At 39.3% G+C, this 27,865-nt stretch overlaps 1 protein-coding gene across 1 annotated transcript; it reads right to left on the reverse strand.

Moving 5' to 3' along the window:
• Window positions 1-1,070: 1,070 nt before the first annotated feature.
• On the reverse strand, window positions 1,071-27,865 carry AQP9 (aquaporin 9; the record flags this gene model as incomplete). Its single annotated transcript, XM_082321374.1, has 6 exons — window positions 1,071-1,233; window positions 6,678-6,895; window positions 8,545-8,663; window positions 11,264-11,401; window positions 15,064-15,190; window positions 27,764-27,865. The coding sequence occupies 6 exons, from the start codon at window positions 27,863-27,865 to the stop codon at window positions 1,071-1,073; spliced, it is 867 nt and encodes a 288-aa protein (XP_082177500.1).

Consider the following 27,865-nt stretch of genomic DNA (forward strand, 5'->3'; position numbering starts at 1 on the left):
CTGGATATTTAGGAATTGTGGCGTATGTCCAACCACTTCTCTTTAGCGAGAGAGAACTCACGCTTCAGAATTCTGATGTGGAGCTGGCCTTCCTTGGGGAATTCAGATCTAGGACTAGGTCTGAGACCAGTTTCTAATTTTAATTACTGCTACCAAAATAAAAATTACTCCCACAAAGCAGATGAAATCTCTCCATCTAGAACAGCAGCAGAAGGCCTCTTTAAAGCTTATACAGACATAGGCCTCGTGCTGACCTCTGCACAGCATAAGCCTCTGGTGCTGGCCCATCTCCACAGGAATTAATTTTATCCAGAAAGCACAGCGGAAGAGGTTCAGATTAATATTCTAGATTAGCCTTTTAATATTGGGTAGCATAAATGTCAAGTAAATAGTTTAAAAATAATTGAACATTATTGTTATAAAGAACCTGTGCAGAAGTACAGCTTTGTCTTTTTGGTGTTGATCTTAAACACACAGATTTTACCTTTTGTGATAATATTCTGAGTTACAAAACCTCATTAGTAATAAATTGATTCCTTGCTGTTCAATTAGTGGCTCCATAAAAATTTAGTAAGTTATTTAAAACTACTTTGATTGACGTTTAGGCAATTTGGGTATTGCTTTTAATTTTCAGACAAGCCATTCTTAAATAATGGCTATAAGAAGTGAACGATGGTCTTACACATTAATTCAGCACTGAACCAATTAACTACAGTTTTGTAACAATAGCTCATCTATTTTCAGTTAATTATGCAACATGATTAAGATCATATGTGTTGAATTAACAGGTCAGTGCATCATCTCACTACAGTTTCATCTAGGAGATAACTTGATCTGAAAGCCAAATGAAAAGAACAGCAATTTACCCTTCCCACCCCCAAGTTCCCAGTTTTGAATGTGATCAGCCCGATGTTTCATGGAAAGAAGTCAGTTTTGAACTTGTCTTCTATATAGATTTTCTGCTTTGAAATGTGAATTTCTAATCAAGACATACAGGTTTTATAAAATGGTCCAAACAATCATTTGCATAAAAACTGCACAACAAAATGAGAGAGAAAATTCTTCACTTTTTACTCCGTATTGGTCAGTTCATATTTATCATACATGTCATTTTCTTCTCCTGGCTGAGTATCCGAGTGATGAATTTCAATAAAAACAATATAGATCATTGCTCCAAGTACACCTCCCAGCATAGGTGCAACTATAGGGACCCACCACCAATTATTTCCAGCCCTGTAAGACACAAAAAAAAAAAAAAAAAAAAAAAAACACACAAGAATTATTGTTATTTGTTACTCTAGCGAACACTCTACCTTATATTTGACAGTGAACAAATATGGTGGCTTGACTCTCTCTATACTGTAGACCTTTCTATTTCCTTTCACATTTCTGTAAATGGATGATACCCTGTCTGTCCTGCCCATGTTGTGATTGAAATGCTAAGTAACAACCACCAGGCATGCTGGTCTACAGGCTGTACTTGCACCTTAAAAATAAGGCCTCTTTACTGCATGTCTGTTTTGGGGGCAGGGGATAATTTCTCCCTTGTGGAAAATGGGCTTCATTGACTTACAATGAAATGAGCAGGGACATATTTATTGCACAGCAGTCTTGACTGATGCTGTTGCCAGATGCTCATGAATAGGTTTTCAGGAGTGATTAATGCAAACGTATGTTGCAAAAATGGGTTATCTCATCTGCATGAAGATTTGCAGGTTCAGGCCTGCAATAGTATATATGGTATTCCTCTTGACAAATATAATAGATTATATTTGATTTTGAGTATATTTGCCTTAAGGAATGTAATAAAACACAGTGACTGTAAAGTGGATTATACTTGACTAGAATGGTCAAGATTCAAATTTCATGATGTAGTGTCTTATCTCTGTGTTTAAAATGTGGGGTCTTTCAGTAAGAGGTGTATTATACACCTAAAACTTGATCTTTCTTAGAATTGCTGTGTTCAGTAAGAAAGTCCAGCATATTGGCTCCACTGAAATGTTTACATTCACTTTGCACAATTACTAGGATTTAATTTTAAATGTGTAGATTTATGAACACTTTTAAAGAAAGAAGTCTACCATTAAACAGTATAAAACAATAAACAACCTCTTTATGCAGGAGACTTAGGCTTGTAGAATTGCTCTCGCTTTCCTGGGCATCCACATTTGGACAGTAAATTACTGAGTATGGGTTTCAGAGCACAGACTTTCTTAACTGTACTGGTGCATGAAGGTGTTTTGATTCAATAATATGCTGTATTAATTGAATATGCAAGTCTGCAGTGAAAACCCAGCCACCTCAATTTCATGCATATTGAAAATGGCGAAGTAACTTTTTTTTTCTCCCAAAAATACAAAGGGACAAATTCATCTGTGAGAGGAACTTTACAGGAAGCTGCGAGGGGAATTTTTAAACTGTAAGTATAATTATTCAGCACTCAGTTGTGTAGATCTATGCAGAAGTAAACTTGTGGTTAAGTCACAACACAAGAATAAAACAGGGCTAATCGCACAGTGCCCTATTGATGATAATATTATTCCTTGTTCAGAAATGCCTTAGATGTGTATGTTTTGCCTTTGGAATTATTTATATTTTGCCCTGAGGATATAAAATAACTCCTGGTATTGTTCTACTGAGTTTATAGATCTGTTTGTTGTTGAGTCATGATGTCTCTTGAGCCCCTGAATTTCTGGAACAAGTGTGGACTAAGGTTTTATTGAATTAATCAGCACAACGAAATCTATATTGAGTACTTGCGTGTACTCCTCTGCATGTGCCCGTGTGTGTATGTGGGCATATAACGAAGGTGTTTCTTGGCAGGTTTCTCTCTCTGCTTGTTCCATGAACTGACGTGTGCCTTGTTGGCTCCTGCATGGCCTCCAAATCACGGCCTGTATTTGCAGCAGCTGCTGTCAGCTACACTTTAGACACCCTCTGCTAAGATGATGGGTGTAAAGTCTTTATAGAGGGCGATGCCAAAGCTGAAATGAGATCAGGACACAGCTGAGTTACGAGTTTCCATGACACTCAGTCCTCCCTCATTTGACGCAGGAGCAAGAACTCTTTGTGACAAGCACAGACAGCTTCACTGAAGTAACCTTGGTTCCCTTATACCCTATCTTACAGCTTTGCTGCCAAGCTAGCAGGAGGACATCCAGCTATGCCTTTGTCGTCATCAGGTGCTTTTGCTGTTGGGCAGAGCGGGAGGGAGCCGGCTGCGAAGGGGTGGAGGCAGAGCACAGGCCTGGTAAGCAGCACTTCGGTTAGCTGCAAAAACTTCCAGGAAACTACAGTGTATAAGCTACATGGACTGGGAACTTTGGCCCGTTTTAGACTTGCAAATACTTTTCTCACCTAGCCAAGTGCTGCGGGATGGTGAGATAACACTGTTTGCTCTAAGAAATGCCAGGATAATTCAGGCATTCAGCAGTGTGGAAGGTGTCTGGCTACAGTTCTGCGCTCCGGGAAGAATGCAAAATATTTCAGAGGCCACTTTGCCGTCCAAATCCCTGCGCAGACAAGAGGTGCGTCTCCTGACCCTTTCCAAACTGCAGTTTAGTTTAGCCCGGGCGACTTCTCCCCGCTGCCGTCCCGGGGCCGGCGGCCACGAGGTGTCAGCGTTACCGCGCCGGCGGCTCTGCTCCCGCCGGGCCGCGGCGGCGGAGCGAGGCGAAGCCCCGGCGTTGCCGCGGCCGTGGCCAGCCAGACCCGGCCCCCGCAAAGCTGCAAAAGAACCCGCAAAAACCCAGGGGTGAAATACTCTATGGCTAGGTTCAAACGCTGATGCGAAATACTGCTCGGTAGAGCCGCTTCTCACTTTTTCATTGCCATTTTATGCTCTGTTACGCTTGTCAAAATCCAGAGTCTGGTATTTGTACTCAGAGCTCTGGCTGTTTTCTCCCTACAGACAAAACTTCGCTACCCAAAACTCTTCTTAAGCTTACTAGAATATTAAGCATGTGCTTAAGAAAGACTTCTGGTTATCCCCAAGGTTTTAGGACAAATCGTTAGAAACATTTAGGTCTCTAAAGTCAGCAGTGGTCTCTAATGATGGGGACAGTTGCCATCTGTGACACCTACTCCGGACAGGTTGAGGAGCAGTTTGCAGGAGCAGGCCACAGAGCCGACTACATCTATTGTGTGCGAAATGGTGCTCTCTGTAGAGTGCTGGACAGACACCCCCTTTCCAGCTGCGGTAGGTCAGAACAGCTTCTAATGGGAGCCTTTAACCAAAACAAATCCTGCTGCACTGACTAGGGAAACCACACCATAGCCTGTGTCCCCTGGGTTGATTCTCAGGGAAACTGCACCTTTGTGTAAAATGTAAGAACGACAACATTTAGAATATCCCTCCTCAAATGCCTCCCTATCCTCTAGACAACGCCATGGTCCAGCAGAAGAGCTCCCCTCCGGTCTACCTGCAGTTCCCTGCCTGAGAACATGATAAAACCAGAATTTACTGGACCTGCAGGCACAAAGAAGGATAGAGGGGATTTTCCCACTGTGAACCAATTATCTCAATGTTTAGATCATTTGCTTGGGATCAGGGTGTAGAGAGTCTGATCCTTCTGTATCTGATCGATTCCAAAGTCAGGCTTTCCTGGCGGTCCCCTTAAACATGTGCTGGCCTGGACAGAGAGTGACTCGGTCACCTTGTGAGATGCTTCCATCCTCACTCCAATCAATGTTCAATGTCTCTTCAGTATTTCCTATTGCTCGGTTTGTGCAGCACTCTCCTCATGTCACTGTGGAGGTTTCATGCTTAAGTCCCAGTTCCTGGGCCTGCCTTTTACTGGAGAGCTTAAGCACCTGCCTCAAGGTTGTGAATTCCAGTTAAGCTGAGACATCCAAGGTTTAGCTGTCAACTGTTGCTGCACCACTTAAGTCTCTCATGCACATGTAATGCCAGAAGAGCATCAGGCTGTTCAGGATCCCAGCTGCAATCATTCAGACTTCTCCCATGGCCTGTAACTGATCCAAAGCTTCCAAATACCTAACAAAGCTCAAGTTCTTCCTAAGTCTCACCTAGATCTGTGCTGTAGATAGATGAGGACATATTCCTTTTGTATCATTCCCTTGAACTTGGTCATAGCTGTAGCCTTATAACTGAAGGCAGGGAGGAAGAATTCTTCCTCAATTTATACATCCCTGAGATTGCTGTAAGTTTATGCCAGCAATGACTAGAGATCTCGTATCTCATTTTTTATGTTCCCATTTTAAAATTTCTTAGTATGGTCTTCACAGTTGGGATGCATTCCCTCTCTGTATATAAATCCTGAAACTAAATTAGGGAAGAGCCCATATTGGTACAGATGTAGAGTTTTCTTGTAATTTCTGAAATGTAAATGAGTGAGACCTTACTTCTGGAGAGGAGGGGAGTTCACAGGTATTCTGTGACTAGACCACAGTACAATCAGGCTTCCAAACTTTTTCAGCAATGTAATAGCCAGCTTCACAATATATTACAGATTATAGTACATGACACTATAATTAACATCATAGTCAACAACTACTTATAATTAAATAGGCATGAGAGAGGAGAATCCTACGTGTGGGATGTCATTCTGTGTGCTGCTGTTTTTAAAAAAAAGTCCAGTCGAACGGTACAGTGGTAAGAGCTGCTGGGGGGAAAAGTTTGGAGGTAACCGGGCTAGAGAGCCGACCTTCCGCCAGCAGCTCGCCAGAGCTGTGTTACATCTGAGCTTTGGATCTGGCCTATGGTGTGACTGTGTGCCCGTTTCTTCTGTGCCGTGCCTAGCTTTTTTTGTATGAGAAAAGCTTTGCTGCTGCTATCCTCTACTAAGGCATGTGATTTGTGTAGATGGAAGTCATACTAAGTAAATACAGATTATTTGTACTTGATGAAGTAGCTAAAATGAAATCTCTATTAACCAGAGCTCTCTAGTGGTCTACAGTACTTCTGGGGATTCGTACTTGTAAATAACTGGAAAAACAAACCTTACAAAAATAAACCAAAAGATCTACCTCCTGATGACAGATTACTCTTACTTAGATATCCCAGAGTGCCTCTTAGACTGGATATGTGTAAGCTGTGGATTTGATGTGCAACTAATTAGCTGTGCATTTGGCCAGCCAAGAGTGCGTGTATGCGTGCGCACATGCATGCACAGGGATTTGAGAGTGTGCTCTGAAATGTGGGAAAATGAAGGGAGCTTTCTTTCATTCACTCCTCTGCTCCCAGGCAGGAAGTCAGGCTTTTAGACTGTTGTATATTTCTGCAATAACTGAGTAGTAATAATAGGCTAAATCAATCTGATATGTCTGATTTTTTTACAGCACCCAATAAATATTCCCACCTAACTCTCTCACGATTTCATTTTTTTTCCTGAAAGCCGCAGGACAAGAGAAGAAAGCACTCTTATATTTTCAGTGACCTCTAAGAATCTCTAATATTTTGGGAAGGGTCTGCTTTAAACAATGATTGATATTAGGGATAATGCATGTTTGATTTGCCCTAGGAGCAGGAAATCCTTTTTAAAGCCCAGTTCCTAGAGGATGTCTTGCTTAAAGTGCATGAATAGCTTCTTCTGGTATGCAAAGAATTACCTATATGTATATAAAGTATGACTTGGTACCGTGTTGAGTCAGGATCTTACTTTCCTAGGAAGCAATTTTAGCCAAGAGCATTTTACTTCATATCCAGGCATACTTACGTGAATACTTCCATCCCCCATCCTGCAATGGCTGTGAAGAGCCTTGGGCCTAGATCCCTGGCCGGGTTCATGGCACAGCCACTGTTCATTCCCAAGGAGCAAGTAAGAACGATTATAAGAAGTCCTACTGCAATTGGCTCCAAGCCCTTCGGTACACTGTTATTTCTGGTGTCAAAAATAGCAAATATAGCCAGAAGAAGAACAGCTGTTGACATCACCTGGTCAATGCAAAGAAAAGAATATTGAATAAATATGTGCAGATTCCTCCTAATAATGAGAAGAGGGGCCACGGCAGCTCTATGGATTGTGGTGGCTTAGAGCTGGTATTTAGATTTATCCCACTATACAGAGTAGCAAAATTTGGAACCCAGTGCCTCTCTACTTCACAGTAATGAGAAGTTTTGGTACCTGTGCTGAAAGAAAAAGACAAGAAATGTGCTGAGGATACTTGAAAAAACAATCTGCAACAACCTCGTCTGGAAAAAATAGAGGATTTAAAAGGCACCGCCTGTGTGAGATCTGATGCTTTGTTTCCACTTTTTCTCCTATCAATTTAACAGTTCTATTTACTTGATTTTTGGTAGTTCTGCTGTGCCGATACAATCAACTACACTCATATCAAAGTGCTTTATATGACTGTAGCTTATGCTGATAAATTAGGCTAAATATGCACCTCTTTATCCAGGTATTGCGTAACATAAGGAAAAAAAGCGAAGTCTACAAAGTCAAAACTGAGCAGCTAAAAAATTAGGAATTACCTAAATTAAGGTTGCACGTGTAACTAACGTGAACTCTGTATTGCATGTGCTAATTGAGCTGATGAAGGAAATTTTCTTGGAATTACTTTGACAGAAGTGCTGCTCTGCTTAAATCAAATGCTTTGTAAATGTTGATTTTGCTAATAATTAACTTAGAGGAAAAACAGACAAAAGTTTCAGCTATGTCAAAACATTCAATTTCTACACTGATTTAAATAAGTTTAAGTTTGGGGGTTTTAAAAATTATTTTTATTTCACCTGGTTTTAATTTTGTTTTAAAGTATTCATGGGCAAAAAGGTCTTATGGAAAAGTCTGTTGACTGATCCAAAGCAAAAATTAGAATTGTCTCTCTTACAAAATTTCAAAACAATGTTAGGATTTTTTTGAAGCCAGATTTCACAATCTTCAAGTCATTTACGTAAGGAATTCCTGTGCTCTGTCAATCCCTAGTTTTTCATAGCTTGCTTACACAGTATATTTATTTCATGTATGCCTGAAGAAGATCGATAAATTGATTAGAAGTAGATAGAAGATAAGAAATTTCATTTTTCACTGTTGGATACATAGGATTAGAGGATATAGATTGGAAATAAAGTGGAGATTTTTTCAGATTCAGTCATTTGAAAAATAACAAACACTACAAATCTATTTGCAAAGAGAAGGTTAGAGAGGAGGCTTATTGTAGCAGAAAACTCAGTTGTTCAAGGTGTGTTAATCTGGCTGCTTAAGCATTACTTAAGGAATAACAGGTCCACAAAATGGTCTGTATTTTGATGTAAATGGACATAGCTCTGCTGAAGTTTATGGAGAAACACTGATTTATGCTGAGGAAAACCTCTTGCTTATATTGCATTGAAGACATGCAGAGTGCAACAATTAATATGATGTATGTGGAAAGAACACCTTGAAATTACCTTGCTTGTAAAATACGACTAAAATGTAATCCCCACAAACAGCATTGCATTCTCATTGCTATTGTACGCAGTGATGTATGACCAAAATGGTGAGATTCATCATACCCGTTAGAGATCTATGTATTTTTTTACTGCTTGGTTTTACAGTTTTCAATACATTTAATTTGTAGAATCATAACAGCAAGTGCACTTACCTGATCTGCAAATCCATTTATGAGGGACAGATATGGAGCTGGATATGTTGCAAAGATCTGTGCTGTTGCGTTAGGCCCTGTGACTTCAAGTGTTCCATTGCTATACTCCATAAAGGCATCTGTAGAAAACAGCCATTACCTGGTTGCACTTCTTCATAGGCACTAGGTTTTCTAGGACTAGAATATATGTGATAGATCTGTGCAGTTCACATTCTCAACTGAAACTGATTGTTTTTTCTAGGAGCATAGCTAATGAATTCGGGGTGTTGTACTAATTATAGCCTCCTGTCTCATCTCTTTTCCTGTGCCTTGAAGTACTTGTTTTGTGTATCACAGCTTCCAAAATGGGGCTGTTTTTTCCCCTGCTCATTGCTCCAACCTCAGTGCCAGGGAGCATTTTCTGATTCTGAACACAGTTGCATTATTCCGTAAGAGGTGCTGTTTTTGCCATGATGCCCCGAAAAATGCACAGCATCCTGATTGTACTGTTGTGGATTCCCAGCCACCAGGAATTACTGCTATTCCATTTGACAGTTCTGCAATGACTTCTTCTGTGAAGGGACTCTCCTGAGAGACCTCCTCTTCTAAAGGAGTTTGAACTTTTCACTCTGCTTGGGCTTTACACCCAACTGCTGTGCTAGTCATCCAAGATGTGATGGGAGAGGCTAGCCCCAAAACTTCAGTTCTTAGTATATTTAAGTTAATGTATTTTTATATATATATATTTTGTAAAGATTTATGTATGTTGTAAATATATGTATATTTATGTTAGTATATTTAAAGTGTATTTTAAATAGTATAATATGACTTCTGTGTCAGAATAATTTGCTGCCTTGGCAAGCCCTGAAGTGTTAGAAATAGGAAGACACTAAGATGAAGCACTCAAAAATCTGCATGGACTGACATGAATAACACTGTGCTTTTATTTCACTAGTGGATCCAGTGATGAGGTGATACTTGTGAGTAAAGAAACAGCTCCCCATCTCCCATAGAAGTCATGGTGAGGATGGTAAGCTTCTCCTGAAGCTAGCAGACAAATCTATTTCTTGTTGCCCCTGTTTTTTCTAGCTTTGCTTAAGACCACAACATGGATGCAGAGAATATTTAGTTGTTTACTTTGGTCAGGCTCTCTCATTTGCAGTGTCAGATTATTTTGTTGTATTTAACTATTAGAAAAAAGAGGGTAAGGAAAAGAAAATTTCTCAGCTGTGAATTACTTTCTACGCCTTTAGAAAGGCCTCCTATTCAGCAGCCTAGCAGATATATTCCCTCACTCTTTCAGGGATGTCACTGAAAATGAAAGCACCTAGCTCAGATATGTGTGTATGGGGAAGATGGAGGTGTTGAGCTCCGATGTTCGTTTTTCTACCAGTGAGATTTCAGTGGACCTCAATGAGTACGGGACACTCCTGCAAGTTGCAGGAAGGAAAAAGTACAGAAGAGGTTTGGGAATTAATAAGAACAAGAGGAGCGCAAAGTACTTGAGCAGAGATAGGGATATGAGAAAATTCTGCACTCCTGAATAACAGGAAGAAGTCTCTAACAATAACCCTAGCCCTAAGTTCCCTGTCTTGGCTCCCTATCCTGCTGCTACCCTTTGGCAGAACACAGTGAATCCACGCCCAACCCCATGTGCTGGTTGATGTACTGCCGCATCCTGGCCACAGCCCTCATCCTGGCTGTCTGGCTTGAGGAGGACTTAAATTCAGGTGGAAATCTTGTTCTGGAATCCCACAGTTTCCAAATTCTAACACTAACCTTAAAGCAAACACACAAACACCCACCCCCACCCCCTCCCAAACCCAAACAAACCCCACCAAACCACAAACAGTTACCACAGTTTCTAAAGATTTTTCTGTTCATGATTACTACTGGTACTGAGCACCTAGCTGATATACAATAGGCATTTTCATTTTAATTTTTTTCTCTGTTGCACTGTCTGGAGACATAATGCCCATAAGAGAGAGGCTTTGGAGGAAATGGGCTGGGATAGTAGAAGCAGAGTTTTGGAGCAGGTGATTGAAGCAACTGATCCGACTGAGTGGATTCATCAAGTCAGGGAGTCTGTTACTAAGATTTTTCCATTTGTGGCACACCATGTAAAAGAAACATGCCTCAAGGATAGGGGTAATCTTTTTTTTTTTTTTTCTTTTTCTTTTTTTCCTCTTCTAGTATGCAACCCCTTTATCACTCTACCTGGAGTTCATTGTCTTGGAGAGCTACCTCTCTAGGGTGGTCTGAAGTTTAGTCAGGAGGGACTTGATCTCATATCCTGTAACCTCAATGAACGATGTTGGTGATACTTGCCTACAGGCACTTGGACCAGGTCTTTAATGTTTCTAATTTGCTTGGAAGATGAATAGCCCTATATCCTGGCTATTAAGTAATTTTAAATCCTTACTGAGAAATACATGATCTCAGAGTATCTGATTTCCCATGAATAATTTTTCTAAATTTCAGAACATTTCCTGGAGTATTAGTGTTTCAGGAAAGTTGTAGGATACCTGGAATGTTTAAGTCTTGTTTTTTTGGTTTTTTTTTTTTTTTTTCCTTCAAACTCTTTATGCTTCTTCCTTTCTTCTTTATGGCTTTAGCTTCAGTCCTGCCATTAGCCTTGTGTGAACAGTCCTCTGCCTGCTTGGCACTCATTGAAAAATTGGGGCCTTAGAGACTGCCTGACCTCTAGTTTGTCCTGTGAGCATGTTTAAGGTGTACTCACCATAATAAATCCCAAAGACAGCCGCTGCTCCAACAAATGCTCCCAGGAGTTGTGCTAATATGTAAATTGGTAATTTGGTCCATTTTAATCTTCCAGTCACGCACATGGCTAATGAAACGGCTGGGTTTATGTGACCACCTGAAAAATAAATCACAAAATAAGTCATATGGATGACTCAGATACATGAGAATAGGTGAAGGATTTGTAAAAATGTGGGCACTTCTAAGCACGAGACTAGTACATGCTTTTCTAGATGTTATTTTGCAATTAAATGCTGACTGCAATTAAACTGAAACAAGTTGGATGAAATTGGGGGAGGGGGAAAGCCAGTATCCACCAAGATCTAGCTTCCCTCTTGATGTTTGCAGATGGTGTTATTTATCAGACTGCTGTCCTGCTGTATATAATCTGTAGGTCTACAGATAACTTCTCTAGAAAAAGCCTAAAGCTGCCCTATCAGTTGTGAGGGAAGGGTCCATCGTTCTGCACATATTCTCTCTCCCCAAGGGCTTTGGCTTTTTATTTTTAAGGGAGGATTGGCACAGCAGAACATTCATTCAGTTTAGCAAGCATGTATTAACATTAAGGACTATTAATGGGTTGATTGTATATCTTAGAGTATCCTGGACTTAAGTCACGTTTATGTCCTCGTCTTCAACCTGGGGTTACTTAGGAACTCAGTTTTCATGAACATAAATTAAAATAATGTTAGGGCTGTCCAGCTTCATGCTGACTGTTGGTAAGCTATGCCTAGATGGGATCTGGGGACAGCAGTGCGTGGTTCTTCATCACACGTTTTCATCAAGCTCTTACACCCTCCAGAAAGGTCCACAATAAGGAAACTGATAAAGTAGCTGTGCTGAAACAGAGTTTTTCCATTTCCTGTGGAATTTCCTTCCTTTATATTTAGGAGTAGCTACACCTAAACTCACACATGAGAAAGATTTCAGCAACATTGGAATCCTTTGTGACAATTTTAGTTTCTAAAATATATTTATTATTATGTCACATGCTAGTCAATTCCCTCTACATCTTTTATCAAAATGGAAAAAAATGTTGAATGCTTTTGGAAAACTTCATTTTTTACAAATATGTAGTTGATACTTAAGAAATACAAATTGCCAAATAAATAAAGAGATGAAACAGTAAAAATACAGTAAAACCCAAGTTTTGCAAGGACATAGCAGATCCATTGCTTACCTTCCAGGTACAGCCTCATTTCAGCCTGTATGGTTATCAGAAAAAAAATAGCCTTTGTCTTTAATAAAATAACTAAAAGAGCATGACCTTTGTCTGTCAAAGGCTAGTGATGGAGAAAGGGCCTCTATGTACAGTTTCTATGTTTGCTTGCACTTCAGGTCAGTGAGTCATTATCTTATGAAATCCAGGCACCTTTGATACATAATGAACTGACAAACACAGATAACAAGCTGGATAAAACCTTCTTTGTATCATTTCCAAAACTGTGACCTAGTAGCACCAGTCTTGAATTAATTTTGAATTCCTTGCTGTGTTTCAGATTCTTCAGCACAGAGCAAATAGATGGATGGCACCTTATTTAACAGCCCTTCATGTGAATGTTGATAAATTGTTGTCTTGTCTTTTGTTCTTTACTCTGGCTGGAATGAATAATTTTCCTTTCTTTCATCACCTGATACTGTTCCCCACCTGTATATAATACAGGGTGATTATGATGGCCAGGACAAGTCATAATAATATTAGAGATGTCTGATTAACATTAAATCTGGAAAGGAGAAGTCTAGTTGAAGGCTCTCATGATGACATAGGGGACTTAAAAGATTCTTGGTTCCTGTGCCACCAGTAGTTTCCTGGTTAAAAAAAAAAGTCCCCTTTGGACAATGTGTTTCCCATTCTTTCATAGTTGCAGTGATCACAGTCATGATTTTCTTTAAAATGTTAAGTTGGAAAAAATGGTGGGAAATTATCTAGAGATTGAGGAAAACTAGATGGAGGAAAAGCAAAAAGGGGAATTTTCCTAGAGAAAAGAGCTCAAATTTACCAAGTGTGCGTACTATATATTTTATGTTACTAGGAATTTAGAATTTCATAAAGAACTGACGCAAAATATTTTAGCAGTAGTTAGACATAAGACTTCATGGCCAGAGAGCCACAGAATTTGCTAACAAATTCTACATAGGAACTGATATTCTAAAGTGTCCACTAGTAATCATATGTTGGATAGTCACAGCCTATTTAAATATCTGTTCCTATTCTTTCACAGAGAAAATGCACTGCATGCAGAATCTTTTGTCACGGGAAAAACACAGGAAGCACAATACTGCAACATCTGCAACTGCTCTGCCCTGTTGGGACTGAACTCTAATCTTCTATATAATAGACATGAATATCCCTTAAAGATGCAAATGTAGGACAGGCTAGTGTCTTTACAGGTTTTTTTCATGATACTGCATTAGAAGAGTTTACCTGCCTACATGTAACCCAAAAGCTGTAGTTTAAAGCTGTTCAGATAATAGGAATGTACTGCTGAATTAACTTTGGGTGGTATTAAGGAACCATTCTAACCATTAAGTCCACTTAAGGACATGGTTTAGTGGTGGACTTGGCAGTGTTAGGTTAACGGTTGGACTCGATGATCTCAAAGGTCTTTTCCAACCTTAACAATTCTATGATTCATTCTGCTCTGTTGCAATGACAGTAACAAGACTGCCTCTTTTGCAGTACCTTGAGCAGTTTCTAATGTGAACTTAGAAACCTCATGCATGGTGTCTCTGTAAATGAATTTGTAAAAGAGAAGAGAAATGGCCACAGTAATTTCTGCTATAGCAACTATTTATAATGGCCTAGTTATACCTAGAAATATCTGCCCAGATTGACTTTACCCTCTTTATGAAGGGTAAGAAATGCCACTATGAGAACTGGAGTACAAGGGCACCATTTGCTTTAAGAGAACAATATAAATTCCACATACAACACAGAGTATTGTGTATTATAATACACAACACTGTGTATTATTATAACCCATAATTTTCTATTTTAAAGGGAGAATTTAAATGTTAAAAGCAGTCGCACTAATGTTTCTGATACTGATTTGGCCAAATTGAATGGTGGAAATAGGAGACAAAGCACCATCCAATATGGCACATGGAGCCACTGATTAGTTAGCCCAGCTACAGACAAAAGAGAGATTCTTAACCAATATATATTGAGGAAATGTTATAGCAGAAACAAAGGGGCAATGACAGTACGTTGACAGCGTATCCCAGAATGTATCTCTAGTACCGAATCTTTTTGCTGTTTCTGCTTTCTACAATCTGCTGCTTCTGTGAATAAGCAGACAGGACCAGACTTGCTACTGCCGTCACGAATATGCGAAGAGATAAACTGCACCCCGTAAGGTGAACCCTGCTTATTATACCCATTAGTGGGTGACTGCTGGATTCTGTAAGCTTTTCATGCTTATTTCCTTAAACGCAGTGCCTATGTTGTCCAGGATCATCTTTATTGACAGAATTTTCAAAGCAAGACCAAGCAGATTTCTGGTTTGTACAGACCACTTTCCATAACGGCCAGAGGTCTGCCAAGGTTTGCACACTGTAGTTCAGATCAGAATTTGGTGGAAGATTTTGTCAAACACAAAGAATAGAAGGCAACAGGAAGAACACAAAATAGTTACTAGCGAAACTCTGATGCAGACTCTGCTGTGATGGTGCTTGCTATTGCTAGATACATAATTGTTTATACCATGAAATACAAGTAATTTAATAAGGTAGCTTTAAAACCATGGCAATAAATGCTACATAAGAAAAAAAGTCACGTACCAGAAACTCCCCCAGAGACATACACTGCTATGGTGACTGCCATTGCAAATCCAACTGATACTGTCATGGGCCCGCCATGGGCTCCTCGGCTAAGGACAGCCTGTCCCACACACCCGCATCCAAGTGCCTGTATTTTAAAAGAGAAATGCAAAACAATGAGTGTGTCTGTCAAAGGTTATTGGTTAGTTTGCAACTCCTGCTGCTCTCCAGGTATAGCTGAAAATGTTGTTAAATATTGAAACAATGCTAGAATTTGAGATGAGTGGCATGTGTGCCATTGTTGCCTTTGCTGCAATGAACATTTGCTTTTTATTTTCCCCTGTTCTGTGACCAGGAAGAATGTCTGCTAATAAGGACCTCTCTCTCTCTCTCTCACCAGAAAACAAATTTTAAGTACAATGTTGGGATACAGATCAGAACTTGGAGCGTAAACAAGACCTCACAGCCTCTACAACAAATCTCTGCATCTAAAAGTGAAGAGGGAATTAATTCTGTGTGGTAAGTTTTCAGTTCCAGATTGTTGTTATAAGCAATGAAAAAAATCCTATAAAAGTTATGAAAGATAGTTCAAAAAGCTTTTCTTGTTTAATGCTGAAATTCTGGAATGAGACAACTTTCTGGAGATTAGAGTGTGTGTTACTGTTATGCTGCCTCGATATCATATATTGCTCTATGAAAATATTTCACTGGCTCTGCAGTTTGAACAAGTAACTGAAGTGGGGATACCTGAATAGTTCACATTGGAGTATTCTCAATGGATTTAAACTAGCTTCCATTTTATGTTGGTTCCCCTCAGAATGAAGTTCAGCAACACATTTAAATGTATGCTTAAGATCACATTTATTCAGTTCTAAAGCTTCTGCTTAGCTTCAAGCTAAGCTTAGGTCCTTTTAAATTTGGTAGGAAAGATCTTCAAAGGTACAAAAGGCCTTTAGATTAAGATAGACTGGCTGATCTGTTTCTGCCAGAAATCAATTTGTGTCTTTGAAAAATCTCCTTTTTAAATATATGCCTAAGTGCTTTGCTGAATAATGACCCAACGCTCTACGGAAGTTATCAAATAATATCTATAGTGTGAAAATTTTTGCTTCTCTGCAACTGCAAGTGATCTGAATCATACCATTTCTGGGATGCGACTAGGTTTATCTTGAGCAAGTTTAATTACTTTGATGTTAAATTGGATATATATATATTTTATATATATATATATATATATTCCTCCTTTGATGGTACACGGGAATCTGATTTTTTTTCTTCCTATAAAATCATCCCATCTTAGCCAATGTAGTTGCTTTGGTTAATCTCCTTGCTTCGCTTTCGTGTTCTGCCATTACTGTGTGTCACCAATGACTGTATTGCAAATATTCTTCCTAACTATGCATATTTGAATAAATAAAATTTTAGTTCTTTTAGAAATACTTATTTTCAGTTGCAAGGCAGTTGCATTCAGAAACTGCAAAGTAATGGGAAAATCTCTCCTGCCTTAGAAATAGACTGCACCAAAAAGATTTGGTGATTGAGGTTTAACAAGCAAGTCCTGCTAGAATAGACGCAATTTAAACAGGCAAAATCATACTTTTGTTTCCATTATTTCCCCAAGGGTTTTAACTAATACCAAAATGTGACAGAAAAGCTCTCAATAGTTACGCTGTTAACCAGCGTTGCAATGTAGATGGAGTTTCTGTTACAAAAGTGCCTGAGACTGTGTCATGTACCCAGGCGCAGTTCTTGCCTTGAGGTTATAATCATGCAAGCAAACAAAACACTGTCTGGTGCCAAAGTGTTACAGCTGTCAGGTTACGTAAGGGTAGGGTGGTGGTAGATAGCAGGAGTTTATTGGACTGTATAATTGAAAGTTACGAGACCTATTCCAAGCTGCAGTCAACTGCTGTGCAATGGACGACATGTGCTTACGTTAGGCATTCTCTCATTGACAGTCACTATTGGTATCATATACCCAGCAATTCAGATGGTAAGCACAAATGCACGTACAGATATAAAACCGAAACAAAATACATTTTAGTTGTTTGCAGCTGAAATTACATGGTTTTTTAAAACTTCATATGAGACAATTCTACTCATCATGTATTTACATGTTTAATTAATATGGGAAGAATGGGTATGCTGGAATTTATAAAGTTTAAGATTAGGGCACAAGTCTAGAGGAGGTGGAATTAGCATGCTCTAGCCTTCATTTTCCAGGCTTCTGAAAGGGAGCGTTCCAGAAATTGCACCAAGCACGATTTAGTGAAAGATATGGCTCGGACATGGAGCAAGTTCAGTAGGCTGGTCTGGGGTCCTGTGTACACCGGGGTGCTGTTTGCATTCAGGCAAGCAGATAGATCTACAAGTATGCACTTGTGTTCTGAAATGGCATAGACGAAGTTTTGCAGATTCAAAGAAAAGGTCATTCTTTTGAAAATATTACCCCTTTCTGTAAGGATGATGAAAAAAGAGAACAGGAGTGGGGGAGATGGGTATAGAAAAGGGTAAGACACAGTAACCACATCTGTGTATATCAACTACAAATGCACAAGAGGGAAGGAAATGAGGGAGGCTGTGGCCTCCCTTCACCGATTACCAGAACTGAGGAGAATCATACAGAAACAGCTTTGTAGTCCTCTTGCGTAATAGCTTCTGTTCTGCAAGTCATAGGGAAATATGCAACTCCAGATGCTCCATTTTTGTGCTAACCAGTCTCAGAAAACTGAATCTACAAACAAGAAGGCATACAAGCCAGCTTGAACACAGCTGCACTGGCTCCTTGCTCAGTGGACATTGGTAGATGGCTGCCTGCTCATGTACGATGAATGAACGCTACCGGAGGCACAGTTAGTGTGTGCCCATTCTGGGATGGGGAAACTGGGAACTGAACCTGCAAATATGAACTATGTTACAGTAGTGTCTTCTCCATCTGCTGTCATTTTAAGAAGGAGAGAAAAAATTTTTCTCATACCTACTGTAGCTAGGTTGACATAACTGGAAACTATCACCTAATCATGTAATTACATGAGCAGCAATTTAATACCCTGTGAACCTTTGCTTGGCTGAGTTAAGACCAACTAGATCATCAAATTGTAACGAAATATTCTGAGTTTCTAGGCCAAGCTCAGCCATGAGCTGCACCCACACAAACTCATTGATTGAAGCACATGGAGTCAATGGGAGTTTAATTTACAGTACGATATAGCCAGATCTCTTTATCTTATCTTGTCTGATGTTACCAGGTTTTCATCTTGGCAGTTGTCTATAGCCTGATCTGCTTAAATTTAGTAATTAGCTTCATTACTGACTTCTTGCTCACAAAATAATTAGAATGCTGTCATAAATAACATGTTTGGGTGTGGAATAGCTGTCTACACATTCTCTGCGAAAAAACTTGCTTCATAGACATTAGATCCTTCTCTTTGTCTTGGGTAACAAGGCTAATGTTAGGAAAGGAAAACAACTGGTCTCCAATGAGCATAATGTCCTGTTGCTCCCTGGAAGCTTGCAGAACTTTATCCCACTCATCAGAGACACTAAAGATCATTTTGCCTTCATCTGTGCTATTTTCAGGATTTTTGCAGATGCTTGTAATAGCATTTTTCACTGTAAATAGGATTTCCTGCAAGATCTGAATCCAGAATTTTAGGGAATCTATTTTTCTATGTGGTCTGTAAAGCTTTAGACATCTTAAAGCAGAATGCTTATATAAAAAAGGCCCCCTCTTATTGAACAGGTCTAGTGGCAGTGTGCATTCATAGCCATACACTCTTACTGTAACATTAAAGAAGCAGCCAATTCTCCTGCTTTTTAGCAGTATGGAGACAATGACGTGTGTTTTGGTATATCTTGTACGCCACCAGCTGCCAAGCTGTGGTGAGTTGCATACCTACAGTGGGGTACCATAGATGTCCCTGCAGGCAAAGTACGGCCTCAATGGCCACACAACTGATGATGCTCTACACAAATACAAGAATTCTGAGTGCTACAAGGAATACAGAGTCAGCAGTTAAAAAAAAATATATATATATTTAATTATAAGCTGTACACTTTCAATCAGGAAATGACATATTCAGAATTTCTATTTTAGTCAGTTTTCAGGACAGAACCGTACTTAAACAACCACAGCTAATTATGAAGAATCTCCAAGGATCCCTCCACCAATTCACACTTTTCTGTAAGGATGCCTTTGTTCAGGGAAGGCAGCAACCCTGCCCCTTTCCCACGCCACAGTCCCACCTATGTTCTCCTACTGTTCCCCAGACAGGCATTTCCTGCTAGCCCGTGACTTGTCTGCTCCCCTTTTTCAGCCTGGATGGGCCTGCAGTACTGCTCTGGATTCTGCCGCATATGTGTATGTTCCTGTGCAGTGCTGTGAAGGGGACGGGCTCTCAGGGGCAGCACAGTGTGTTAGGCTCAAGCTGTGTCCTTGCAGTGCGTGCCCTTCTGCTATCCTGAGGTTACCTGTTCCAAGCCCGCAGAAGCAAAGCGATATTGCCAGGACACTCGAGGACATGGGAGCAAGCCCTGGTATTTCACTTCTTAGCGAAACCCCCATGACTTCTCCAAGCAGACAGAATTAGCACCCCATATTTAGGCCCTTAAAAGCAGGGGTATGGGCAGGAAGAGTCAGAGAGTCCTTTGGGGGTTGGGAGAAGTGGTTGCACTTGCCCTTCATTGCAGGTAGGGATCTCGTTGACCAAAATTGCCCATGAAAACATTAGAGGGTTGTTTGTGGCTTTCTGTAGTCTTGTATGGTTCCTCCTGCCCCCCGTTAATATTTCCATATACAGTTAGTTTGGGTGTTCCTTATAAAAGTAGTAAATAAACTTATCAGATAAGAGGCTGGTTACTAAATTGATGGCGTCCTTCTAAAGGTCCTTAATTTGGAGTGTATTTTAGAACTCACTTTCATTTCCAGTCTCTTTATTTATAAAGCAAGCCTGCCTAAGAATTTCTGTTGCATTTCATAATAAGGTGTTTTATAACGGATTAGAAACTCTTTCCATACAGAGCCATATTTTTGCTATGTTTGTGTATTATGTAGGGCCTTAATTCAGACTGGGCTCCTAAGCATTTTTTCAATAGGGATGGTAATGCTAACAGCAACAAAAATAGACACACGTTAGATCTACTAAAATTCAGGGCATTAGCTCTGCAAGAATTCAAGTTGCAGAAAACTCCTGTTCTTCCAGGAAAGAGCAATCTTCGTCTAATTTCATGTCAAATATTAGTTATCTTTTGTTAAATCAGATAGTACTTAAAATTTTTAAGGTGAGATAAAAATATAGCTTACCAGCCAAGTAATTTTTAAATACTTTAAAAACACATGGCTCTTATTTTATCATTAATTAAATATTTTGGTGGGGGCGGAGGGGTTTCTGTACATTATGATTTAATCAAACTTGGAGTAATGAAAAATCGCTATATCCGTTCTCCTGATGATCTCCTGGGACACAAACAATATCCTCTTGGGTTCAAATGGATTTCCCTTTATTTTTTTCAGACTTGCTATCTAATAAAATAAGGGTTTGGAAAAAAAAAACCAAACTTATCATTTAGTTAATTAAATAGTATAGACATAAGCCTTAAAATGATTGCCATTTTGAAACCATTTTTTTAAAGACAGAAAGCATTACTACTTGGAGACATGAATGTAAGTTTAATAAGGCTTTGGATGAATTGTGTATATAAAGCTTTTAAAACATAAAGATCTGGTTCAAATTGCTCTGTGGGAAAAAATACAGCGAAAATATTGAGGGGCAGACTATGCTGTGTTACATAAACTGATGCTTTTAAATTTTTATTATTCCTTTTGCACATGCAATAGGAGACAAATAAAAGCTTGAAATCACCTAGAGAGAATGCAAAGGTCTGCATTCTCTCATATTTTATTATGATTAATATCGCACTCTTCATCCTGAAATGCTAAAATGCTTTTCTTTCCTGAATTTATATAGGGCAACTGGCTTGAGTAATTTTCTTCAGTGAAGATTATTTTTATTTTCTTACTAAGTTTAAGAAATTCAGGAGAGAAAGGAAATGAAACATTTCATATTCAGATACAAACTTTCAGGAGTCAAACATGGCCCCTTGCAAGGGTCTAGGAAGAAAAGACTGGGCAACGGAAGAAAATCTTACCTAGCAGCTTCTTGAGGAGAAAAAGAGCCTATTCAGGTGCTGCTTCCCTCCCAGGTTACTCATTTATTCTTGAGCTGAGATGTGCTTCTCTGCTTTGCTTCCTACACCAACTGAAAAGATTAAAATCTTTCTAAACTCTTAAAATGTGTTTAGTCTCTGTAACAGTGCTCAGGGAATTGTACGATTCAGAGAGAGTGCAGGAGTGGGCATTGCAGTTTCCAAGAAAGGAAACTCTCTTAAGAGCATAAGGGTACACATATCTTTTCTTTTACTCTTTCCTTTGGGTGCAGGAACAGGGTGGCTGGATCTTTGCTGTGCCCTCATGGTTGGAGGTGCATCGTTCTGCGTAATTAAAGCCTCAGTATGTTCTCTTCCTAAGCTGTTTTCTGTTGGGAAAAAAAGCTGAATGCTTCTAATAGTAAAGAAGCCTTTGAGGAACAGGTTAGGGGAACTGAGTCAAGTTTGCCTTTAAACCAGACCATGGATTGGAGAGCTCGCTAGAATTCACTTTTAGCCAGAATGGTTTATTGAAGTGTTGAGATCACTAAGATATAAACTCACTGTATGGCATGAACTGCATTTATTATCTTTTACTCTGTTCTCCAACTGTTCATGACAGCTTTAAAAAGGTATTACTTTTATTACCTTTTTTTATTTGGCGAAACTTTTGAAAAAAAATAGCCTGTAAATTTGTGTCTGTAAAACGTAAATTCAAGTTTTGCACTTGCAGTTGAATGTTGGAAGGATGCAAGTCTTCTGTGAGGCTCAAGGAGAGTGCCTATAGATGCAAACTTTCTGGGAAAAAACACATCTACAGAAAAAGGTCTTGGAAAATTAAGTTGAACTTACTGGAACCTCTTGGTTAAACAATAAGAGTTGAGTTATGTGTTGGGGCTGATGTTGCAGAGATGAAGATAATTCTCTTTTACAACTTTCATGCAACACAGAACATCTTAGTCACCTGAAAGTTTAAAATGTCATATACTGGAAAACCTAAGTTTGTATTGAAAACAAAAGATTTCCTGTGACTTTTCAGAATTATCTGCTGTGATAAACATTTCAGGGTAAAAGAACAATTAGATAACCTTCCTTTCAGTTCTTTCACACTGCTAACTATTCAGCTGAATTAAAGAATTACTTAAGGGAAACAAGTGTTGTCTTGAAAAAAAAAGTTAATTGATTTTGATAATATTAAAATTACAGAAATACCAGTGTGCAAGAACACTGCCTTAACCTTGGCACAACTAAGGGTCTTCATTACCACTTTGATTTCTGTTTGCAATGCTGATTTAATACAGCAGCAAGAAAGAGGAAGAGTTTGCACATCTTCAGCAGAATCATTAGCAAAACTTCATGCAGTCAAAATATATGCAACTGATACATTTGCAGAAACAGAATGGACTCTGAGTTGGTGATGACAGGGAAAGGAAGCATCTTATTCCCATAAAATGAGCGGTTTTGGTCTGGAAGTGCAGGATTAAATTCTGTGACATTAGATTCATGAGTGACTTCTATTGTTTATTGGTTGTACTATAGTATTGCTGCTAGAGAGCCTAACGTATGGATCTCTGTGACATAAGAGCTACTTTTCAGAGTGCAAACATTGCTAAGGCCCATGGTATTTGTAGCATTATGTAATATTTGAAAAGCTGTTGAGTGATATATCAAAATACCAGTTATAAATACGTTTTCATAACCTTTTTTATCTAGCTTTGACAAACACAAGTTCATTGTCTAAGAGCTAATTACACAAGATTCTGTACTCCAGGAAATTCATTGCTGATGGCAAACAAGGTAGCTGTTAGAGGCTACTGCTATTTAATTTTGTACCTTAAACAAAGTTCACTGTAAGCAATTTCATCCTATACAAAGAAACAGTCTCCCTTTCACAAAAATTTAGAACACAGAATTTACCTTTGTTTAAAAAATATCTAAGTAGTAATTTTGTATCAAACGCTAAACACTTGTTTAAGGAGTAAATGATCAAAAGCTACATTTGCTTTCATGTAATAACATGTAATGAGGATTCTAATGCATGTTTGGAATAAGGGATATATATTACTGTACGGTATTGTAATTGATGTGCACTGGAATGTAGAGCCACAAAATGAAAGATATGGAAAAGTTCTTTAAATTTTAATCTTCTGGACTGAGCAAATCCATGGAATCTTTAATCCATCCTTAAAGATTTTTCAGGCAAGACTAAACTCCCCAACAAAGCAGGAGTGATAACTTACATAATGAAGTGGTCAGAATATGAAAACAAGGCAAAAAGATTTTGATGAGCAAAAGATAAATAGCCTTCCTTCTCATTAGTTGGACTGTTTGCAGCGTGGGGTGTAATGCATTCAGTCCATGCTCATGCACTGCGTCCTCTACGCACACACAAACATTTGCTTCAGTGGGAGTTTTGCAAGAGGCTCCCCACCTCCAGTTGGAGACTAAGCTTTGAGATAGGAATATATATACTACCCACTTGTCTTTATATGCTAAATGGAAGCCTGTGTTCTGTTTCAGCAAGGAAGTGTACACTGCTCTGGACTCAGGAGATACTGGCTCCTGTGCAGCTCCTTTCTGGGAAACTGTGTTTAGTAAGATGATCTCGAGAGTGAAAACGAAATACCAACTATGTTAGGTGAGCAGCAGCCGGCAAAGGAAGCCGCGTGGCCCATTTGGCTTCTCTTTCTGGAACTGTTCCAATTCAGATATACTTAATGGCATAAGCCAGAGTGAATCCCATTTTGTTTGAGAGCAATGCAGCCAAGTTCCAAAGGGGAAATATGAAGCGAAGCATGACTAAAAGCATAGAGGCAGTTGGATAGGTAAGTTCCAGAAAGACTTGCTGAAAAGTCGCATAAACCATCTATCTGATGCAGCATGGCTTCTTGACTCTTTTGTGCTGGCACATAGATGTTGCTCTCCAGAGTAACCCACAGGAACCCTAAGAGGAAATGTACTGAACCAGGAGCCGTGTTGGAGAATAAAAAGCTCTGCAGAGAGCTCTTTCTCAAGGGAGGCCTCAGGGGCAGCCCCAGCTACAGAAGGCTGAGGCTGTGTCAGAGGCTGGGAAATGTGTGTGTGCACTGGCCTCTCAGCCACCATGGTACAAAAGGGGTGGTGTTCTCCCACCTCAGCGACCTCTTGCATAGGTGTTGGCTGGAGAGACTAGTCCCACAAGCTGGCTCCAAACACACTGTGTAAAACCCATGTCACTCAGTGTCCATTTCCTGGAAAACAGTTGTCTCCTTTTCAAATGTTCATTGAAAACTGTATGGGTAGATTGTGGTTTTTTGTGGTTATTTATTCTAAATTACAAATGGCACAATTAAAATTAGCAGGTTGGGGGTTTACCATGTGACACCACCAAAGTAAATGCAAGAAATGGGCAGGAGTTTACAAATAATCTGCAAATATAAATACCCAGCATAATGCATTTTGCCTATACTCAAATGTAACTTAGTTACGTTAAAACTGCGTCACATAAGAGGTGAAGTGCAACATTTTCCTTTTCTCAGCTTGATGGAGCCTTCCAAAGTGAATATCATATAGTTCAAGACAGTAACCAAAACCTCAGTGTAACTAAAACCACATGCAATTTGCATTTGGTTATGGACTGTACATTTTGGGTTTTCTGCCCCAATTCTTGCTCCAGAGTGTAACTAGAGAAGCTATGCTATGCCTTGGGGAATAATTCAAGGCTTGATACTGAAAGAAATATTTGTTCCCCCAGCAGAATAGGTCTAAGAGTAAAATAGCCTAATCACCAGCAGGATTACCCAGACAAGAGATAACAGCAGCTGCCCTATATACCATCGTATCTGCCTATAGAGCAGGGCACTTCCAGGTTCCTAGAGTTTAGTGCTCCTCACTGAACCCTCAGAGATTAAAATCAGGTGCTTTGATAAGCAGAGAGAGGGGCTTGCACAGGCTATGTCTGTGTTATCAAGTCATGCAGTGCAAGCAGCTGGTTCAGAGAACCTGACTGTGGACATCTCAGGAGGAGGGATTACTTAGGAGTATCTCTGGTGTGATCTGCTGGACTGAGCATCCACTAATAGTCAGCACATTTGCTGTGATTCTGAAGCTCACCTTCCACTTTAGTTTCATCTGAAAAGAATTCGGTTTACGTGCTCTGAGACCGTGCTGCAAGGCAAACCACAGCATATTAAGCAGGGATGACCAAGAGATGTTATCCAAACTGTATACCCAGTGACTTTCTCAAGGCTTGTTGTCTCCAATCTGCTCAACGTTGCAGGCAGAGCCCTTTCAGCCCCAGGTGAAGTCTTGGGTTTTGTGTGATGAGCAATTTCACTTTCTAGATGTCCTGAAATTCATCTTACAGTTTGCACATTTTCCAGTTTGGAAAATAATGTTGCAAGGCTTGAGAGTTACCAAAGATGGTAGTTTAAGCTCTTAATAGTATGTGGTCTGTGACATTGTTCTCAGAAAAAATAGAAATAGGTGATTTGGGGAGACAGAATTTCATCCGGCTAACTTCCAGAGGTGCTAGGTTGGTTGCAAATTTAGGTATGGTCAGTTAGCATTGACTTCCAGACAGAGCCTGTGGGTAACGGAAAGGTTTGTCCCTGCCTTGCTCCCTGGCGCAGGTGCTCCCCACAGGCTGTAAAACACATCACGGTGACATGAAATGGCTTTCAGCAAAGATCTGAATCAACTGTGCTGTAGGCCATGAACTCTTCTCTCACTTTCACTTTGTAACAGGATTAAGACATAATAATAGGACGGTGGAAGAAAGCTATCACTTCTTTTGCATACATGGTGTCTGTTTTTCAAGGATTTCTGCCCTCTGACTTAGCAGGGTGCCCCTTTCATTAGCTTCAATTCAAGTTAAGGGTTTAATATTTATCTCTTCTTAAAGAGAAACTACTTACCAGCTGACAAAGCCTAAATGCAATAGCAATAAATAACAGCAGAAAAGTCAGTTGCTTCACAATAAACGCTTTGTACTGCCGCTAACTTGCACAGTCTAAACATAAATCGAGGTATCCAAGCACTGAGAAAGCTGCAGTTTAAGCCATGTGAGGCTTTTCTTTGCTTTAAGCCAAGGCTGAAATTAGAAAGGGTAAAATAGAATTGAGAAACTCAGATTATCAACAACAATTTTGTAGTTTTGTTTTCTACTATATTCATACGGTGAATATACTAGCAAATGGGCTCTGGGTTTTCATTTCCTTCTAGTCTTGTGCAGTAGGACATTAAATAATAGCATTTGTGGTCTAATCTGCACTTTAATACGTTTTCTTCACTTGCTTAATTGTATTGATGGAAAGAGGAGGATGATCTTGTGGCGAGGACACAGTACTGGAAGTCAGGTGATCAGGGTTATATTCAGAGCTCTGCCACAGGCTTCCTGTGCAGTCTGCTGTAATCAGGTTTGCTAATATATAAAATGAAGATAATGACATTTCCCCTCCTTACCAGGGTGTTGTGACACTTAATTCATTAATGTTTGTAAAGTGCTTTGTGCTCCTTGCTTCTAAATGTGCTCCTCTCTGTTATAATGTCTTATGGATGGTATTAAATTTGAGAATAATGTTACTTTAGTGCCTGTGCACTTGAGTTGGCTGAAGTGTAGTAAAGACCATTATTTTCATGTATTTTATGAGCTACTGGAATTTTTTAGATGACTTACTTGAAATTTAGCTAATATATTTACAGTTATAAAATATTCTATGTCTGCTTCTTATTTTTTTCTGTCTTTTCACTATGATGAAATACTTAGCAATAAGCAGGACTGCCTTGTTCGGACTAAAAGGAGGACGAAAGAGTTTGGCATAAATACTCTAGCTGCTTGACTTCCAGCTCTGCTACTGAGCCTGCTCTCTACCCTGGTAAATCACCAAACAGCTCTGTGTCCCAGTGCCAAATGCACAGAAAAATTGAGCAAGAAATTAAGTAAAAAAAAATCTGGGGATATGAAAATGGGGAGTTTTGGTATTTACCACCTAAATTGTAGCAGCACTGCAGGACCAAGCAACTGTATAATTTATGTAGCACAGTTAAAAACAAAACAAAAAATAGTTAACTTACCAAATCTCTGAAGGTTTGGCAATGCAACTCCCAATAAATTCACTACAAATCACACAGTTAAATTTCTATATTGCATAGGAAAGTAACTCAGATAAAATTCTGTTAATGTGCAATACAGTATGTTTGTTAAAGCACATGGAAGTTGTGCATAGAAGTGAAAGTAGAATAAACTGCTGAGTTTTTCAAAAACAAAAGGAAGACTATTACTAACGTTCATTGTGCATATCTGGATTTTTCAGAATGTGGTAGTTCACTGAAATTCTGCTCCTATATGAAATCAAATGTTTATCAGACAACTGTAATGCATAAAGCTATCTGTTTTTAATAGCCAGTGATATTTACATCAGGTGAAGAAAGGAATTACAAACTTACCATAAATAGAAGCAATTCATTCAAGGCTGTACAATGTTTGTCAGGCAGTAACCATGCTGCTGGTATAGTACAAGAAAAAGCATACGTGTCCCCTTACAAGCACTGTCCAACATTAGATTAGTAGGAAGAAAGGAAAGCAGCTGACACTTACTATCAATATGAAAGTTCCCAGGAATTCTGAGAGGGCTTCTTTAACCAAGCTGTTCTTCAAGGCAAATTTCTCCTTTAAACTCCCTTTGCTTTTCCGGCTCAT

This window comes from Platalea leucorodia (genome assembly GCF_965183815.1).
Source record: "Platalea leucorodia genome assembly, chromosome: 9".
NCBI classification, from domain to species: domain Eukaryota; kingdom Metazoa; phylum Chordata; class Aves; order Pelecaniformes; family Threskiornithidae; genus Platalea; species Platalea leucorodia.